At 37.9% G+C, this 19,919-nt stretch overlaps 1 protein-coding gene across 3 annotated transcripts in view; it reads left to right on the forward strand.

Annotated features, from left to right (window-relative positions):
• The window catches only part of CROT (carnitine O-octanoyltransferase), a 61,686-nt gene that overhangs the window by 37,767 nt on the left and 4,000 nt on the right, over window positions 1–19,919 (forward strand). For 2 of the 3 annotated variants that reach the window (XM_082846357.1, XM_082846356.1), the window contains 6 exons: window positions 4–111; window positions 338–468; window positions 7,968–8,091; window positions 9,586–9,664; window positions 9,754–9,847; window positions 9,970–10,089. In XM_082846357.1, the coding sequence (XP_082702483.1) occupies window positions 4–111; window positions 338–468; window positions 7,968–8,091; window positions 9,586–9,664; window positions 9,754–9,847; window positions 9,970–10,089 (656 nt within the window). Of the gene's footprint in view, window positions 1–3; window positions 112–337; window positions 469–7,967; window positions 8,092–9,585; window positions 9,665–9,753; window positions 9,848–9,969; window positions 10,090–19,919 lie in introns of those variants that run through there. The other variant, XM_082846358.1, reaches the window with a different exon arrangement.

A 19,919-nucleotide genomic window follows, 5' to 3' on the forward strand; every position in this document is an offset into this window, starting at 1 on the left:
CAGGGTTCAGATAAAGTACGGGATATACCACTTCCAGAGGAGCTTGTTTTCACTGTGGATGAAAAAGTATTAAATGACATCAACCAAGCAAAAGCCCAATATTTCAAGCAGGTAGATTTTTCACTTTTCTCTTTGATAGTGATACTTTATCTTATAACTACTATATATGAATATTTGGCTATCATCCAAGTATGATGGCATAAAACATTTAAAAATTACAACTTTGATACCTTTATGTATGTCTGATGATTATTTTAATGCAAATGATATTTTGGTTATCTTTGGGGTATTCTCTTTAGGTGTTTTTTCACTGTTCGTATTTAATTCTTTTTGTTAGGCATCTGATCTGCAGCTTTTGGTCTATGCCTTTACGTCTTTTGGCAAAAAGCTAACCAAGAAGAAGAAGCTTCACCCTGATACCTTTGTTCAGCTGGCACTTCAGCTGGCCTATTATAGACTTCATGGACGGTGAGGACCATTCATTTTCCACTTTCAGAGTCTTGAAGTCCAAGGCTATCTTTACTATAGCTATTCTGTCATAACTCCCCAGTGTTTTTTTTTTTTTTTTTTTTTTGCTGTACACAGGCCTCTCACTGTTGTGGCCTCTCCCATTGTGGAGCACAGGCTCCGGATGCGCAGGCTCAGCGGCCATGGCTCATGGGCCTAGCTGCTCCATGGTATGTGGGATCTTCCCAGACTGGGGCACGAACCCATGTCCCCTGCATCGGCAGGCGGACTCTCAACCACTGTGCCACCAGGGAAGCCCCTCCCCAGTGTTTTTTGTTAAGTTTTTCCCAGTTGGCACTGTGCCCTAGTTTGTACTTTCATCAACAGTGTTATTAGAGTTTCCATCTGTGAGACTTTAACAGTCTTTCCTTGTTTTTCATTACCTTGATATTTTTGAAGTGCCTGCTCTCTTCTGAGAGAGATTTGTCATTCTTTGGAATTCAGATCGCTTGGTTTTCTTGCAGCCTGTTTTCAAGTGGGTTCATGAAAAAGTATGGTTTTATAGATTAGACAGTCTTTACTCATTTTTAGGATAGAAGAGATGGTATGTTATGACTTTCTACATCCTAAGCAGAAGTGGAAGCTCCTTGATCTTCCTTTTTAAAATTTTACCTGAGAATATGTATCTTTAAATGGGGTGTTTAGATCATTTACATTTAATATAATTATCAATAAGGTTGGGTTTAAGTCTACAGTCCTGCTGTTTCTCTTTATCCCATCTGTTTTGTGTTTCTTTTTTTATCTTCTCTTGAATTCCTAGTTTTTTTTATTGTTCCTTTTATCTCCATTATCAGCTACACTGTTTTTTTTTCTATTGGTAGGGTTTTACAAAATACATCTTTTTTTTGTGGTATGCAGGCCTCTCACTGTTGTGGCCTCTCCTGTTGCGGAGCACAGGCTCCAGACACGCAGGCTCAGTGGCCATGGCTCAGGGGCCCAGCTGCTCCATGGCATGTGGGATCTTCCCAGATTTGGGCACGAACCCGTGTCCCCTGCATCGGCAGGTGGACTCAACCACTGTGCCACCAGGGAAGCCCAAAATACATCTTTAAACTTGCAATCTACCTTCAGATATTTTCCACTTAAAGTATAATGAAAGAACCTGAAAACAATGCTTCTATTATGCTCATCTCATTCTTTGTGCTATTATTGTCATACATTATAGTTGTACATATGTTAACAACCTAATGATGCACTACTATTTTTGCCTTCAACAGTCAATTATCTTCTTTTATTGTGGTAAAATATAAATAAAATAAAACTTGCCATTTTAACTATTTTTAAGTATATGATCCAGTGGCATTAATTACATCGACTGTGTTATGCAACCATCACCACTATCTATTTCCAAACTTTTTTTTAACCACCCCAAACAGAAACTCTGTACTCATGAAGCAATAATTTCCTATTCTCCTATCCCAACCCCTGGAAATGTCTAATCCACTTTCTGTCTATATGAATTTGCCTGTTCTGGGTATTTCCTCTAAGTGGAATTATACATTATTCGTCCTTTTGTATCTGGCTTATTTCACTTAGGATAGTATTTTCAATGTTGGTTCTTTTATGGCTGAATAATATTCCATTGTATGAATATACCACATTTTGTTTGTCCATTCATCTGTTGACAAATGCTTGGGTTGTTTCTGCCTTTTGGCTATTGTGAATAACACTGCTGTGAGCATTCACATGCATGTATTGGTTTGAATCCCTGTTTTCAATTCTTTTGAGTCAATAACTAGGAGTGGAAGTGCTGGGCTGTGTGGTAATTCTATGTTTAACTTTTTGTGGAACTGCCCAGCTGTTTTCCATGGTGGATACCATTTTTACATTCCCACCAGCAATATACAGAGTAATGTATAATTGTTCTACATCCTTGCCAATACTTACTTTTCTGTTTAAAAAAAAAAAGAAGCCATCCAGAGTACTTGTGAAGTGGTATCTCATTGTGGTTTTTATTTGCATTTCCTTAATGACTAATGAGGTTGAATATCTTCGTGTGTTTATTGGTCATTTGTATATCTTCTTTGGCAAAATGTCTATTTAAATCCTTTGTGCATTTGGTAATTCGGTTGTCATTTTGTTGTTGAATTTTAAGGGTTCTTTATGTATTATAGATAAGAAACCCTTATCAGATAGGTGTTTCGCAAATATTTTCTCTCATTCTGCAGGTTGTCTTTTCATTCTCTTGATAGTATGCTTTGATGCACAAAGTTTTAAATTTTGAAGTTCAATTTATCTGTTTTATTTCATTTGTTGCCTGTGCTTTTGGTGTCATATCCAAGAAATCATTGCCAAATCCAGTATTACAAAACTTTCCCCATATGTTTTCTTCTAAGAGTTTTATAGTTTTAGCTTTTACTTTAGGTCTTTGATCCATTTTGAGTTAAGTTTTGTATAGGGGGTATGGTAAGGATCAAAATTCACTCTTTTGCATATGGATATCCAGTTTTCTTAGCATTATTTGTGAAGAGACTGTCCTTTCCCTATTGAGTGGTCTTGACACTCTTGTCCAAAATCAATTGACCATAGATGTGAGGGTTTGTTTCTGGGTCAGTGTGTTGTTCAGTGTGTCTCTTCTTGTGTTCATACGACACTGTTTTGATTATTGTAGCTTTGCAGTAAGTTTTGAAATCTGGAACTAATGAGTACTTCACCTTTGTTCTTTTTTTTTTAAGATTTATTTATTTTATTTATTATTTTTGGCTGTGTCGGATCTTAGTTGCGGCATGCGGGACCTTGGTTGACGCATGCAGGATCTTTGCTTTGAGGTGCGTGGGCTCTTCATTGTGGCGCGTGGGCTTCTCTCTAGTTGTGGCGTGTGGGTTTTCTCTTCTCTAGTTGTGGCGTGCAGGCTCCAGGGTGCTCAGGCTCTGTAGTTTGCAGCATGCAGGCTCTCTAGTTGAGGCGCACGAACTCAGTAGTTGTGGCACACGGGCTTAGTTGCCCCAAGGCATGTGGGATCTTAGTTCCCTGACCAGAGATTGAACCTGTGTCCCATGCATTGGAAGGCGGATTCTCTACCACTGGACCACCAGGGAAGTCCCCTTCACTTTCGGTTTTTGTTGTTGTTGTTGTTTTTGCGGTACGCGGGCCTCTCACTGCTGTGGCCTCTTCCGTTGAGGAGCACAGGCTCTGGACGCACAGGCTCAGCAGCCATGGCTCATGGGCCCAGCCTCTCCACGGCATGTGGGATCTTCCCAGACCGGGACACGAACCCACGTCCCCTGCATCGGCAGGCGGACTCTCAACCACTGCGCCACCAGGGAAGCCTGACCTTCGTTCTTGAAAAGAAGATTGTTCTGGCGACTCTGGGTTCCTTGAAATTCCATATGAATTTTAGGATGGGTTTTCCCATTTTTGTAAAAATGTCGTTGGGATTTTGATAGAGATTGCATTGCATCTGTAGATCTCTTTTAGTAGTATTGTCATCTTAACAATATTAAGTCTTCTAATCCATGAACATGGGGTCCCTTTGCATTTATTTACGTCTTTTTAAGTTTCTTTCAGTGTTTTGTAGTTTTTGGTGTACAGGTCTTTTTGCCTCCTTGGTTAAGCTTAATCCTAAGTATTTGATTCTTTTTGATGCTGTTGTAAATTGTTTTCTTGATTTTCTTTTCAGATTATTTATTGCTAGTGTATGGAAATGCAACTGATTTTTGCATGTTGACTTTATATCCTGAAACCGCTGAATTCATTTATTAGCTCTAACAGTTTTTTGTGGACTCTAGTGTTTTATGTATAAGTCCACACATCTGTGAATTAGAGATAGGTTGGATTTTGTCAAAGGCTTTTTCTGTATCAATTGCGATGATCATGTAGGTCTTTTTCTTCATTCTATTAATGTAGTATATTATGTTGATTTTCATATGTTGAACCATCCTTGCATTCCTGGGATGAATCCCACTTGGTCATGGTGTATCATCCTTTTAATCTGCTGCTGAATTCAGTTTGCTAGTAATTTGTTGAGGATTTTTGCATCTATATTCATAATGGATATTGGTCTATAGTGTCTTTTCTTACCGTGTCTTTTCTTGCAGTGTCTTTGCCTGGTTTTGGTATCAGGGTAATGCTGGCCTCATATTATGAGTAAGGAAATGGTCCCTCCTCGCCAGTGTTTTTGGAAGAGTTTGAGAAGGATTGGTGTTAATTCTTTAAGTATTAGAATTCATCAGTGAAGCCATCTGGTCCAGGACTTACCTTTGTTGGGGTTTTTGATTGCTCATTCATCTTGTTACTTGTTATACATCTAGTCAGATTTCTATTTTTTCTTGAGTTAGATTTGGTAGTTTGTGTGTTTCTCAGAATATGTCCATTTCATCTAGGCTATCCAGTTTATTGTATACAGTTCATAATATTCTCTTACAATCCTTTTTATTTCTGTAAAGTCAGTAGTAATGCCCTTTTTCTCATAGTTGATTGTAGTAATTGGAGTCTTCTCCCTTTTTTTCCTTAGTGTAGGTAAAAGCTTGTCCATTTTGTTGATCTTTGCAAAGAACCAACTGTTGGTTTAGTTAACTTTATTTTTCATTTCTGTATTTTGTTTATCTCTACTGTAATCTTAATTAATTTCCTTTTTTGCTGACTTTGGGGCTAGTTTGCTTTTCTTTTTTTTTTAATTCTTTAAAGTGTGCAGTTAGTTTACTGATTTGAGATCTTCTTTAGTGTAAGTATTTAGAGCCATAAATTTGCCTCTGAACAGTGCTTTTGCTTCATTCCGTAAATTGTGGTATGTTCTACTTTTCATTCATCACAAAGTGTTTTCTAATTTACCTTCTGATTTCTCCCTGAACAATTGGTTAAGAATTTGTTGTTTTATTTCTACATATTTGTGAATTGTTCAGTTTTTCCTTTTAGTGCTTTTTAGCTTCATCCCATTGCCATTGAAGAAGATACTCTGTATGATTCCAATCTTTATGAATTTATTGAGACTTATTCTGTGGCCTAATATATGGTGTATCCTGGAGAATGTTCCATGTGCACTTGAGAAGAATTTTTTATTCTGCTGTTCCTTAGTGGCATATTCTATATATGTCTTTTAGGTGTAGTTATTTATAGTGTTGTTCAAGTCTTCTCTTTCCTTATTAGATCTTTCTACGTGTTTTATCCATTATTGAAAGTTGGGGATTGAAGTCTGCAACTATTGTTGTAGAGCTGTCTAGTTCTCTCTTCAATTCTGTCAGTGTTTGTTTCATATATCTTATAGCTCTGTTGTTTGGTGCATATATTTTTATAGTTGTTATATATTGATGAATTAAACCTTTTATCAGTAAATAATGTCCTGTTTGTCTCATTCATCCTTTTTACTTAAAATATATTTTGTCTGATATATATACAGCCACTCCTAATGGAAAAAAAAATGTATAGCCACTCAAACTCTCTTTTGGTTACTATCTTTTTTCATCATTTTACTTTTAACCTCTTACTGTCTTGGTTTCTAAACAGAATCTCTTGTGGACAGTATATAGATGATGTTTTTTGTTCATCTTGCCAGTCTCTGCATTTGATTGGAGAGTTACTGATAAGGAGGGAGAATTCTGCCATTTAGCTGTGTATTCTTACATGTTTTTGTTCTTCAGTTCCTCCATTACTTTCTTTTTTGGTAGTAGTGATTTTGATTTTTTTTTTTTGGAGTGTACCATTTTGATTTCCCTATTCTTTCTTTGTATTTTTTAAGCCATTTTCTTTATGGCTACCTTGGAAATTACATTTAACATCTTAAATTTATTATAACAACTTAGTTTGAATAATACCAGCTTACTTTTAATAGTATACAAACACTGTGCTTTTATCCACCTCTGTATCTGCCCTCTTTATTTTATCACAGATTACATCTTTTTACATTGTGTGTCCGTTAACATAAATTTATATTACTGTTTTATGTATTTACCCTTTAAGTAAAAAAACTGTTAAACATTGTTGTTCTATCTCCCATGTTTCCAATAAACTGGTAGTTAGATTTGGCAACTTAAGACTAGTAATCGATTATTTTTATTATTTTTTTATAACAGTAAGTCAAATAGTATTATTTGTTTCCTATCGCATCCTGTTCAGATGGAGGGTGAGTTCAGTTGTTAGCCAACATCCATTATAAAGTTTCCTCCCTGATTTTTTTACCTAATGGTTTTAGTGGCCATTGATGATCATTACCAAGATCTATTATTTCATTACAGGTTGCAGAGTAGTGATATTTTGTCATTCATTCTTACTGCTTTTATCTTTGTTTTTTAAAGAATGCTATTTTAGTGGTGGTTTAAATTTTTATTTACACTTTCTCCTTCACATTTTGAAAGGATACTATTTCAGCTCAGGGAGAGAGTCTTATAGAAACACTGAACAGAGGAGACTCAATAACTGCAGGAATTCCCTGGTGGTCCAGTGGTTAAGACACAGTGCTTTCACTGCCGTGGACCCTGGGTTCAATCCCTGGTCAGGGAACTAAGATCCCACAAGCTGCGTGTCACGGCCAAAAAAAAAAAAAACAAACTGTTTGAGCCCTCTTAATGCCCACGTTCAGACCTTTTACTCTTCCGTTTGATTGCTTTAACTCTAAATTCCTATCACCAGGAACGTTAAGAGAGCTTTGTACCAAAAATTGTTGTATCATTCTCCACCCCAGGGAAACAGTCATCATTCTAGGGAACTTCTTAAATAATGCTTTTACTTAATTCTAGAGTCATTCATGTTCTGTACGAGGAAACTAAAGGCCAAGGACTCTATTACCCCGTATCTTAGTAGCTTAGGACAACAAACATTTATCATCTCACATTTTCTGTCTGTCAGGAGTCCAGGCACAGCTTAGCTGGGTGCCTCTGGCTTCAGGTCTCTTGTCAGGTTGTAGTCGGGGTGTCAGCCAGGACCGTGTCTTCATCTGAAGGCACCCCTTAAAGAGGATCTGTGTACAGTCTCACTCACATGGTTATTAGTAAGGTTCATTTCCTCCCAAGCTGTTGTCCAGAGGCCTCTCTGTTTCTTGCCACCTGGGCCTCTCTACAGGGCAACGCCCAGCATGGCAGCAGGCTTTCCTCAGAGTAAGGAGATGAGAGAGCTCTCTTTGTAACCTGATTTCAGAAGTGACATCTCATTACTTTTGTCATATTCCTTTCATTAGAAGGAAGACACTAAATCCATCCCACATGCAGCGTGAGGGGTTATACCAGGGCATCTGCAGGAGGCAGGGATCACTGGGGGCACCTCAGAGACCAGTTGCCACAGATGCCAATGTTCACAACCTGACAGCAGCCAAGCCTTTGAAACATTTCCTGTTATACCAGGCCGCAGTACATTTTGCTCTTTGATGTTGAAAACAGCCTCTTTGTTATTGAAAATCTCAGTCGTAGTCTGTATTGTAGAACTTAGTCTCTGACCAAAGCCAGCTTTATTAGGTGAACTCTCTTTGTAATATAACATTAGAGCACTTTCTTTCTCATGATACATTCTCTTATTTTCATTTTTTCTTGTAGCCCTGGTTGCTGCTATGAAACAGCTATGACAAGATACTTTTATCATGGCCGTACAGAGACTGTGCGATCATGTACAGTGGAAGCAGTCAGATGGTGCCAATCCATGCAGGATCCTTCTACCAGTGTGAGTATTTGAAAAGAAAAAATTAACAGGATTTGTCTGTTCTAAAGGAAACTTGGCTCTTAAATAACTAACTTCTTCAAATCCCTGGATCAGTAAAATACTTTCAGACCTTTTTTTCTGGAAACTTACAAACATTTCTTCATTTGCCAGTGAAGTATATACTTGGAAAGAATAAGAAACAGGGAAGACCTGGTAAGAAGCCTATTTGTGTCATTTTCTAGGCAAAGTAACTTCAGCACCTTGAGTATTTCACTACTGTTGATCTACCTTTGGATAACGCCCATAAAATGTAGACTCTCCCAAAATGCCTTTAATAGGAAGCTTTTCTTGATGTGGTTGAACATTTTTGAAATCAGATTTTTTTTGTGTGTATTAGAACCAGTACAGCTTTATATGTTTTGTTTTATACTTGAAGCATTTGCACAAAAGGGTAGTTGCTTCCCACTATTTTGGTATTGCATTTGTTTCTTTAGTTTTGATTAGCACAGTTATGTATATGTTAACCTATTTTAATTTCATAGAGCTGCTTCATTATCATTTTTGTACAACTATGCTTTAGTTTTGAAATCGTAATCGCTTCTGTCTTTACACTTGTTGATATCACTTCTGTGCTGCGCACAAGTTTCTGTTTTCTTGTTCTGGGAAAGAAATAATCAAGTTGCAGGGCATATAGGAAAGAAAAGGCAGAGGAAGGGGGTAAGGGTAGGGGGGACAGATAGATTGGAAGTTTGGGATTGACGTATACACACCGCTATATTTAAAATAGATGACCAACAAGGACCTACTGTATAGCACAGGGAACTCTGCTCAATATTCTGTCATAACCTAAATGGGAAAAAAAATCTGAAAAAGAATGGATAAATGTATATGTATGTCACTTTGCTGTACACCTGAAACTAACACAACATCTTAATCAACTATACTCCAATATAAAATAAAAATTAAAAAAATAAAGGCAGTGGAAGAAGTGAGCAAAAAGACAGAAAAGTTATACATCTCAAGGTCTTTCTCAGAATCTTTTTTCTCTCCAAAATTACCCAAATTCTAATTACTTTTTTAAAAAATTAATGAATGAATGAATCTTTTGGCTGCGTTGAATCTTCGTTGCTGCGTGCGGGCTTTCTCTAGTTGCAGCGAGCGGGGGCTACTCTTTGTTGCGGTGCGTGGGCTTCTCATTGCGGTGGCTTCTCTTGTTGCGGAGCACGGGCTCTAGGCGTGCGGGCTTCAGTAGTTGTGGCACGCAGGCTCAGTAGTTGTGGCTCGTGGGTTCTAGAGCGCAGGCTCAGTAGTTGTGGCGCATGGGCTTAGTTGCTCCACAGCATGTGGGATCTTCCCGGACCAGGGCTTGAACCCGTATCCCCTGCACTGACGGGCGGATTCTTAACCACTGTGCCCCAAGGGAAGTCCTGACTAATTCTAATTACTTTGAGCTCAGGTTTTTTGTTTGGTTTTTGTACAGTTTGTTACTGAAGTATCTCTTGATTTTTAACACAGCTTTTTGAGCAGCAGCACAGGATGTTAGACGCTTTTGCAAAACATAATAAAATGATGAAAGATTGTTCAACTGGAAAAGGTACGTATACTGGTTTTTTTCTGACTTAAAAGAAAATTCTCTTGTGCTGAAGACATTTTTCTAACTTCAGGTTTGGGGTTTTATTGCAGGATTTGACCGTCATCTGTTAGGTCTCTCACTCATAGCAAAAGAGGAATGTCTCCCTGTTCCAGAACTCTTTACAGACCCACTTTTCTCCAGAAGGTAATATAATGTAGTGTTTTGTAACCTCATCAGTTTCTTTCTTCCTGAATGTTAAAAGCTTTTCAAGAAACAATGTAAGCTTCTGTAAGCCTAGTAAAATATCCTTTCTTTGTGCCATACAGTGGAGGAGGTGGAAACTTTGTTCTCTCAACAAGTCTGATTGGTTATTTAAGAGTCCAGGGAGTGGTGGTTCCCATGGTACACAATGGCTATGGATTTTTCTATCATATCAGAGATGACAGGTGAGGCTGCTTTTTTTATTATTTTTTATTTTAGTATATTTTATTTGCATCTATAAATTTTTTTAGAATAGTACTTTATTTATTTTATTTTTTTTACATCTTTATTATTCTTAACTGTGCTCACTTTTGTTGTTTTTGTCTTTCCTACACTATGATTCTGATGGTGTTGTCATCTGTCACTCGCTGCATGGGCAATTATTTTTTACGACTTAGGCGTTTAATGCGTATTTGTTTCTCTTTCCTGCTTTTGAGACATTTGGCAAATTAGTCCTTTAGGTGTTTTATGCAGGGCACTGTTTCAGGTTGACTCAGTGATCACATCATCATCCTCCAAAATCAGTACACATATTACCATATTTGTTCTACCCAAGGTATTTGATGACAAGTTCAGATAAAATTTGATGGTCTGTAAATATGTGGTGGTTAGTGTGGTCATAGACAATACTAATGAGACCAAGACAAGAGACAAGATCAATTAATTTGTGTTCAGAAAAGGATGTTTTACCAATTCAGTTGCATTTCATTTTGGTTGTGTGGGGTTTGACTTAAATTTGTGGTAAGAATGAGAAAGAAAATACTAAAACCTGGTAGGGTAAAGAGAGGTGGAGAACAAGGTAATAGCGAATTGACAGAAAGGCTTGGAAAGTCCCCTTTCACAGAGTGTGGCCGTCTCTTCACAGGGATCTGTCAGAGCTTGGGAATTTAGATAATGGGGCTACATATAGCACTGTATGAATAAGAAGAGAGCAGGCTTAGAGGCATTTCAGGTGGAATGTGAAAAATGGGAATAATAATATGTGTGACACCTTATCTTTGATAAAGGAGGCAAGAATATACAACGGAGAAAAGACAGCCTCTTCAATAAGCGGTGCTGGGAAAACTGGACAGCTACATGTAAAAGAATGAAATTAGAACACTCGCTAACACCATACACAAAAATAAACTCAAAATGGATTAAAGCCCTAAATGTAAGGCCAGACACTATCAAACTTTTAGAGGAAAACACAGGCAAAACACTCTATGACATAAATCACAGCAAGATCCTTTTTGACCCACCTCCTAGAGAAATGGAAATAAAAACAAAAATAAACAAATGGGACCTAATGAAACTTCAAAGCTTTTACACAGCAAAGGAAACGATAAACAAGGTGAAAAGACAACCCTCAGAATGGGAGAAAATATTTGCCAATGAAGCAGCTGACAAAGGATTAATCTCCAAAATTTACAAGCAGCTCATGCAGCTCAATATCAAAAAAACAAACAACCCAATCCAAAAATGGGGAAGACCTAAATAGACATTTCTCCAAAGAAGATATACAGATTTCCAACAAACACATGAAAGAATGCTCAACATCATTAATCATTAGAGAAATGCAAATCAAAACTACAGTGCGATATCATGTCACACCGGTCAGAATAGCCATCATCCAAAAATCTAGAAACAATAAATGCTGGAGAGGGTGTGGAGAAAAGGGAACACTCTTGCACTGCTGGTGGGAATGTGAATTGATACAGCCACTATGGAGAACAGTATGGAGGTTCCTTAAAAAACTAAAAACAGAACTACCATATGACCCAGCAATCCCACTACTGTGCATACATCCTGAGAAAACCATAATTCAAAAAGAGTCATGTACCAAAGTGTTCATTGCAGCTCTGTTTACAATAGTCAGGACATGGAAGCAATCTAAGTGTCCATTGACAGATGAATGGATAAAGAAGATGTGGTACATGTATACAATGGAATGTTACTCAGCCATGAAAAGAAACGAAATTGAGTTATTTGTAGTGAGGTGGATGGACCTAGAGTCTGTCATACAGAGGGAAGTAAGTCATAAAGAGAAAAACAAATACCGTATGCTAACACATACGTATGGAATCAAAAAAAAAATTGTCATGAAGAACCTAGGGGCAAGACGGGAATAAAGACACAGACCTACTAGAGGATGGACTTGAGAATACGGGGAGGGGGAAGGGTAAGCTGTGACAAAGTGAGAGAGTGGCATGGACATACATATACTACCAAACGTAAAATAGATAGCTAGTGGGAAGCAGCCGCATAGCACAGGGAGATCAGCTCAGTGCTCTGTGACCACCTAGAGGGGTGGGATAGGGAGGGTGGGAGGGAGGGAGACGCAAGAGGGAAGAAATACGGGGACATATGTATATGTATAACGGATTCACTTTGTTATAAAGCAGAAACTAACACACCATTGTAAAGCAATTATACTCCAATAAAGATGTTTAAAAAAAAAATCGGATGTGGCCAGATGTGGCAAGGCCCCCCACGGTAACCAGAGCTCTCACCCTTGGTCCACTCTGAGGCTGCATTCAGTGTTTAAATGCAATGCTAGGAGACCAGTTCCAGTCTGCTGTACATGATGGAGCGATAAAGTTTTACTGAAGATTTTTTGGAGAAGGTGTGGAAGAAGAGTGACATTGTATACCACGTGGCAAACATCACAGCAGTTCCCTTTAAACATCTATGTTCCACCGGAATTTCCTCTCTAAATATCAGCCTTCTGGGACTTCCCTCGTGGTCCGGTGAGCAAGACTCCGTGCTGTGGTGCTCCAAGGACAAGGGTGCTTCAAGGACAAAGGATGACCCTGCCTGAAAACGTTTCAGCGTCACACCCCCTACTGGACTCTTAATCACCCTCCCCACCATGTTGCGATGGTTATGAAATTCCTGAGCCCACCTGGGCGATGGGACCCGTCCCAAATAAGGAAAGGCATCTGCCCTGTCCCACTCCCACTCTATAGAAGGAAGGTATATATGCCTCGACCAATCAGTAAATGAAATTTTCACCTTGGACCATTCCTTTGTTCTCTGGCTGTAAAAACTGACTAATAGCACATGTTCGGAATAGGAAGTCAGCCCACTGTTCTGGCAGCGACCGTTGCCTCTAATAAATTCTGTCTTCTTTAAAAAAAAAATGTGTGACATAGTTCAGTTTCTAAGGTACTGTTTTTCTATTTTTCCTTTTTTAAAGAGTTTACATTCAGTGTTATTTTTTTTCAAAATTTTATCATCTGTCTCCATGTCAAGCGTGATTTGTGCATAGCAGGGGTGCTTGTATTTGTTGGCATCCAAGTCTTAGATGATGTATTCCCAGAGTATTCAGTTTCTGTACATTAATCTACAAATTGAAGGTTGAATGATGGATCTTATTAGCCATGTTTATCCTTTACCAGGTCCAAAATCATCATCATATACAGAGAATAACTAAAGGATTCTAACATATTCTCTGACAAGTCGTGGATGTTACATTGCATGCAGTGATAAGAGTTTAAGCCAGATAAACCTCAGCTCTTTGACTTTTTGAAAAATGTATTTTTAATGATCCTGGGACGGTTTCCATTCGCTTATTCAGGAAATATTTAATGAGAACTTAAAATGTGCCAAGGATTGTTTTAGGTGCTGAGGACACAAGACAGACAAAACCCCTCTCTTAAAGATAGTATTTTCTACTTGGGAAACAGGAACAAGAGCAAACAAATAAGCAGGATAACTGTAAATAGTGATGACGGTTGTAGAGCAAATAATCAAATTGTTGTGGTAATAGAGACAAACTGGTAGAGTCAGAGCACTGCTTTATATAGTATGTGGTCAGGGAAGGTGTCTGAGGGAGGGATGATGAAACTGAGATGTTAAGGATGTGAAGGAATCCGTCATACGAATAACCAGGAAAACAGCTCTCCAGAATCTGATCCCTGCTTGCTCTCTCCAACTCTGCCACCCTGGCTGAGCCACCGTCTTCTCCCACTTAGGTCACTGCAACAGGTTCTCTGCGGGCTTCTTGCCGCCACCTGTCCTTCCCTACAGACCATTCTCTACACAGCAGCCCTGATGGCCAAATGGAACTCAACTCGTATTGTTCTCCTACTCAGAACCCTCCGAGGGCTTTTTCTTTCACTCACGCAAGATCCAAAGTCCGCCTGAGAGACCCTACATGATCTAGGTCTCATCTACCTCTCTGACCCTGTCTCCTACAAGGCTGCCACTGATTCCCTTGTACCTTGAACATGCCGGGCAAGCGCCCTCCTCAAGGCCTTCACGGTCATGATTTCCTCGGCTTAGTAGTCTCTTCCTTGAAATACGTGCAAGGATGACTCCCTTATTTCAGATAGGTACTTGCTGTCATCTGAGAGGCCTTCCCTGACCATCTAAAATAGCATTTTTCCCCCTTCCCCACACACACCTGCTGCATTTTAACCACTGTGTGTGTGTGTGTATGTACTTATTTGCATGTTACCTATCTTTCCTTCCTAGAACACAATCCCACAAACATGGTCTTTGTTTTTGTATCCCCAGCTCTGGAACAATACCTCATAAATATGTTGCACTCAGTAAATGTTCCACAATGACTTTGTTGTTTAACAAAAGCATACAGGTCTGAGGGTAGGGAAAAGCGTGGAATTTTAAGGGACAGAGGCACTATGGCTCTACATTAACAATTGAGTGGGAGGGTGGTAGAAGAAGAGATTGAAGAGCGGTAGACAAGAGCTAAATCTGGTAGGGAGGGCAGTGTTCTCAGCCCTGAGTGCACATGAGAATCACCTGGAGAACTTTAAAAACAGCACTCCTGGAGATACTGATTTGGTTGCGGTGGTCAGTTGATGTAGGGCCTTGTAACATGCTAAGGAGTCTGGATTTTCTCCTAAAAATAATAGAAAGCATTTTACCAATTTTAAGCATGAAAGGTACATTTTATTTACATGTGAAAAGGATCCTTGGCTGTTACGTGCAATATAAATTAGGTGGACAGTACTATGAGCAAGAATGAGATGAAGGAAAAAAAAATGAGATGAAGGAAATCAGGAAGCATGGATGATACATTGAACGAGGCAGTTGATACTGAGGGTGGAGAGCAGTAGAGGTATTTGAGAGGTATTTTGGAGGTAGAACCAGTAAGATTTACTGATGGATTTACTGATGATTCCGATGGTGGCATTTACTGGGATGGAGAAAATTAGAGGGGAAATGGCCATGTTAGGGTAGAATCAACAATTTTGTTTTCTACATGGTGACTTCAAGATTTCTGCTAATACAGGAATTTATTATAATTTATATACAAGAGAATATGCCAGTAGGCAGTTGGATATATGTTTGGAGTTCAGAAAAGAGGTCAGATCTCGAAGTGTACATTTATGAGTCATTACTATGTATACACCCAAAATAGTTTTTAAATGAAATAACAATACATGAAAATTCTCTGAAAGGAATTTTTTCATTCACTATTAAGCTTGAAAATCTGTGACCTAAAGAATATTGCTTTACTTTTGAAATAGCATTTTATTTTATTTTATTTTTAGAACTACAATGCCATGTTTATTGTGAAGTGAAATTATTTGTTATAGGAATTAATGAACACCCAGCATGTGGATATTTGGGCAATAATTTTTTTTTGGAATTTTACTTTTTTATACAGTAGGTTTTTATTAGTTATTTTATGCATATTAGTGTATATGTGTCAATCCCTATCTCCCAATTCATCCCACCATCCCTCACCCCCCCACTTTCCCCCCTTGGTGTCCATATGTTTGTTCTCTACATCTGTGTGTCTGTTTTGGCCTTGCAAACTGGTTCATCTGTACCATTTTTCTAGATTCCACATATATGCGTTAATATACGATATTTGTTTTTCCCTTTCTGACTTACTCTGTATGACAGTCTCTAGGTCCATCCAAGTCTCAACAAATGATGCAATTTCATTCCTTTCTCTGGCTGAGTAATAGTCCATTGTATATATGTACCACATCTTTATCCATTCGTCTGTTGATGGGCATTTAGGTTGCTTCCATGACCTGGCTACTGTAAATAGTGCTGCAGTGAACATTGGGGTGCATGTGTCTTTTCTGAATTATGGTTTTGTTCTGGGTATATGCCCAGTAGTGGGAATGCTGGATCATATGGTAATTCTATTTTTAGTTTTTTAAGGAACCTCCATACTGTTCTCCATAGTGCCTGCTGTATCAGTTTACATTCCCACCAACAATGCATTTGGTGGGAATGCACTGTTGCATTCTCCACACCCTCGCCACCATTGGTTGTTCGTAGATTTTCTGATGATCCCATTCTAACCGATGTGAGGTGATACCTCACTGTAGTTTTGATTTGCATTTCTCTAATAATTAGTGATGTTTAGCAGCTTTTCATGTGCCTCTTGGCCATCTGTATGTCTTCTTTGGAGAAATGTCTACTAAGGTCTTCTGCCCATTTTTGGATTGGGTTTTTTTTTTTTTTTTTTTAATATTGAGCTGCATGAGCTGTTTATATATTTTGGAGAAAATCCTTTATCTGTTGATTCATTTGCAAATATTTTCTCCCATTCTGAGGGTTGTCTTTTCGTCTTGTTTCTAGTTTCCTTTGCTGTGCAAAAGCTTTTAAGTTTCATTAGGTCCCATTTGTTTATTTTTGTTTTTATTTCCATTACCCTGGGAGGTGGGTCAAAAAAGACTCTTTATGTCAAAGAGTATTCTTCCTATGTTTTCCTCTAAGAGTTTTGTAGTGTCCGGTCTTACATTTAGGTCTTTAATCCATTTTGAGTTTATTTTTGTATATGGTGTTAGGTAGTGTTCTAATTTCATCCTTTTACATGAACTGTCCAGTTTTCCCAGCACCACTTATTGAAAAGACTGTCTTTTCTTCATTGTATATCCTTGCTTCCTTTCTCATAGATTAGTTGACCATAGGTGCGTGGGTTTATCTCTGGGCTTTCTATCCTGTTCCATTGATCTGTATTTCTGTTTTTGTGCCAGAACCATATTGTCTTGATTACTGTAGCTTTGTAGTATAGTCTTCAGTCAGGAGGTCTGATTCCTCCAGCTCCATTTTTTTCCTTTAAAATTGCTTTGGCTATTTGAGCTCTTTTGTGTCTTCATACAAATTTTAAGATTTTTTGTTCTAGTTCTGTACAAAATGACATTGATAATTTGATAGGGATTGCATTGAATCTGTAGATTGCTTTGGGTAGTATAGTCATTTTCACAATATTGATTCTTTCCATCCAAAAACATGGTATCTGTCTCTCCATCTGTTTGTGTCGTCTTTGACTTCTTTCATCACTGTCTTATAGTTTTCTGCATACAGGTCTTTTACCTCCTTAGGTAGGTTTATTCCTTGGTATTTTATGCTTTTGCTGCAATGGTGAATGGGATTCTTTCCTGAATTTCTCTTTCTGATCTTTCATTGTTAGTGTATAGGAATGCAAGAGATTTATGTGCATTAATTGTGTATCCTGCAACTTTACCAAATGCATTGATTAGCTCTAGTAGTTTTCTGGTGGCATCTTTAGGATTATCTATATACAGTATATATCATCTGCAAACAGTGATAGTTTTACTTCTTCTCTTCCAGTTTGGATTCCTTTTATTTCTTTTTCTTCTCTGATTGCCGTGGCTAGGACTTCCAAAACTCTATTGAATAATAGTGGCAAGAGTGGACATCCTTGTCTTGTTCCTGACCTTAGAGGAAATGCTTTCAGTTTTTCACCATTGAGAATGATGTTTGCTGTGGGTTTGTCGTACATGGCCTTTATTATTTTTAGGTAGGTTCCCTCTCTGCCCACATTCTAGAGAGTTTTTATCATAAATGGGTGTTGATTTTGTCAAAAGCTTTTTCTGCATCTATTGAGATGATTATATGGTTTTTTTTCTTCAACTTGTTAATATGGTGTATCACATTGATTTGTGTATGTTGAAGAATCCTTGCATCCCTGGTATAAATCCCACTTGATCATGGTGCATGATCCTTTTAATGTGTTGTTGGAGTGTGTTTGCTAGTATTTTGTTGAGAATTTTTGCTAGTATTTTGTGGAGAATTTTTGCATCTATATTCATCAGTCATATTGGTCAGTAATTTTCTTTTTTTGTAGTATCTTTGTCTAGTTTTGGTATCAGGGTGATGGTGGCCTCGTAGAATGAGTTTGGGAGTGTTCCTTCCTCTGCAGTTTTTGGAAGAGTTTGAGAAGGATGGGTGTTAGCTCTTCTCTAAATGCTTGGTAGATTTCACCTGTAAAGTCATCTGGTCCTGGACTTTTGTTCATTGGAGGATTCTTAATCACAGTTTCAATTTCATTACTTGTGATAGGTCTGTTCATATTTTCTGTTTCTTCCTGGTCTGTCTTGTAAGGTTATACTTTTCTAAAAATTTGTCCATTTCTTCCAGGTTGTCCATTTTATTGGCATAGAGTTGCTTGTAGTAGTCTCTTAGGATGCTTTGTATTTCTGCGGTGTCCATTGTAACTTCTCCTTTTTTCATTTCTAATATTATTGATTTGAGTCATCTCCCTCTTTTGCTTGATGAGTCTGGCTAAAGGTTTGTCAATTTTGTTTACCTTCACAAAGAACCAGCTTTTAGTTTTATTGATCTTTGCTATTGTTTTCTTTGTTTCTATTTAATTTATTTCTGCTCTGATCTTTATGATTTCTTTCCTTCTATCAACTTTGGGTTTTGTCTGTTCTTCTGTCTCTAGTTCCTTTAGGAGTAAGGTTAGATTGTTTATTTGAGACCTTTCTTGTTTCTTGAGGTAGGATTGTATTGCTATAAACTTCCCTCTTAGAACTGCTTTTGCTGCATCCCATAGGTTTTGGGACATCGTGTTTTCGTTGTCATTTATCTCTAGGTATTATTTGATTTCCTCTTTGATGTCTTCAGTGACCTCTTGGTTATTTAGTAATGTGTTGTTTAGCCTCCACGTGTTTGTGTTTTTTAGTTTTTCCCTGTAATTGATTTCTAATCTCATTGCGTTGTGGTCAGAAAAGATGCTTGATATGATTTCAATTTTCTTAAATTTACCGAGGCTTGATTTGTGACCCAAGATGTGATCTATCCTGGAGAATGTTCTGTGTGCACTCGAGAAGAAAGTGTAATCTGCTGTTTTTGGATGGAATGTCCTATAAATATCAATGAAATCTAACTGGTCTATTGTGTCATTTAAAGCTTGTGTTTCCTTTTTAATTTTCTGTCTGGATGATGTATCCATTGGTGTTAGTGAGGTGTTGAAGTCCTCCACTATTGTGTTACTGTCGATTTCCTCTTTTATAGCTGTTAGCATTTGCCTTATTTACTGAGGTGCTCCTATGTTAGGTGCATATATATTTATAATTGTTATATTTTCCTCTTGGATTGATCCCTTGATCATTATGTAGTGTCCTTCCTTGTGTCTTGCAGCATTCTTTATTTTAAAGTCTATTTTATCTGATATGAGTATAGCTACTCCAGCTTTCTTTTCATTTCCATTTGAATGGAGTCTCTTTATCCATCCCCTCACTTTCAGTCTGTGTGTGTCCCTAGGTCTGAAGTGGGTCTCTTGTAGACAGCATATATATGGGTCTTGTTTTTGCATCCATTCAGTGAGCCTGTGTCTTTTGGTTGGAGCATTTAATCCATTCACATTTAAGATAATTATTGATATGTGTGTTCCTAATACTGTTTGCTTAATTGTTTTTGGTTTGTTTTTGTAGGTTCTTTTCTTCTCTTTTGTTTCCCACTTAGAGAAGTTCCTTTAGCATTTGTTGTAGAGCTGGTTTGGTGGTACTGAATTCTCTTAGCTTTTGCTTGTCTGTAAAGCTTTTGATTTCTTCATCGATTCTGAATGAGATCCTTGCTGGGTAGAGTAATCTTGGTTGTAGGTTCTTCCCTTTCATCAATTTAAATATATGGTGCCACTCCCTTCTGGCTTGTCGAGCTTCTGCTGAGAAATCAACTGTTAACCTTATGGAAGTTCCCTTGTATGTTGTCGTTTTTTCCTTGTTGCTTTTAATAATTTTTCTTTGTCTTTAATTTTTGCCAGTTTGATTCCTATGTGTCTTGGCATGTTTCTCCT

This window comes from Leucopleurus acutus, assembly GCF_964270905.1.
Source record: "Leucopleurus acutus genome assembly, chromosome: 9".
Taxonomy (NCBI): Eukaryota; Metazoa; Chordata; class Mammalia; order Artiodactyla; family Delphinidae; genus Leucopleurus; species Leucopleurus acutus.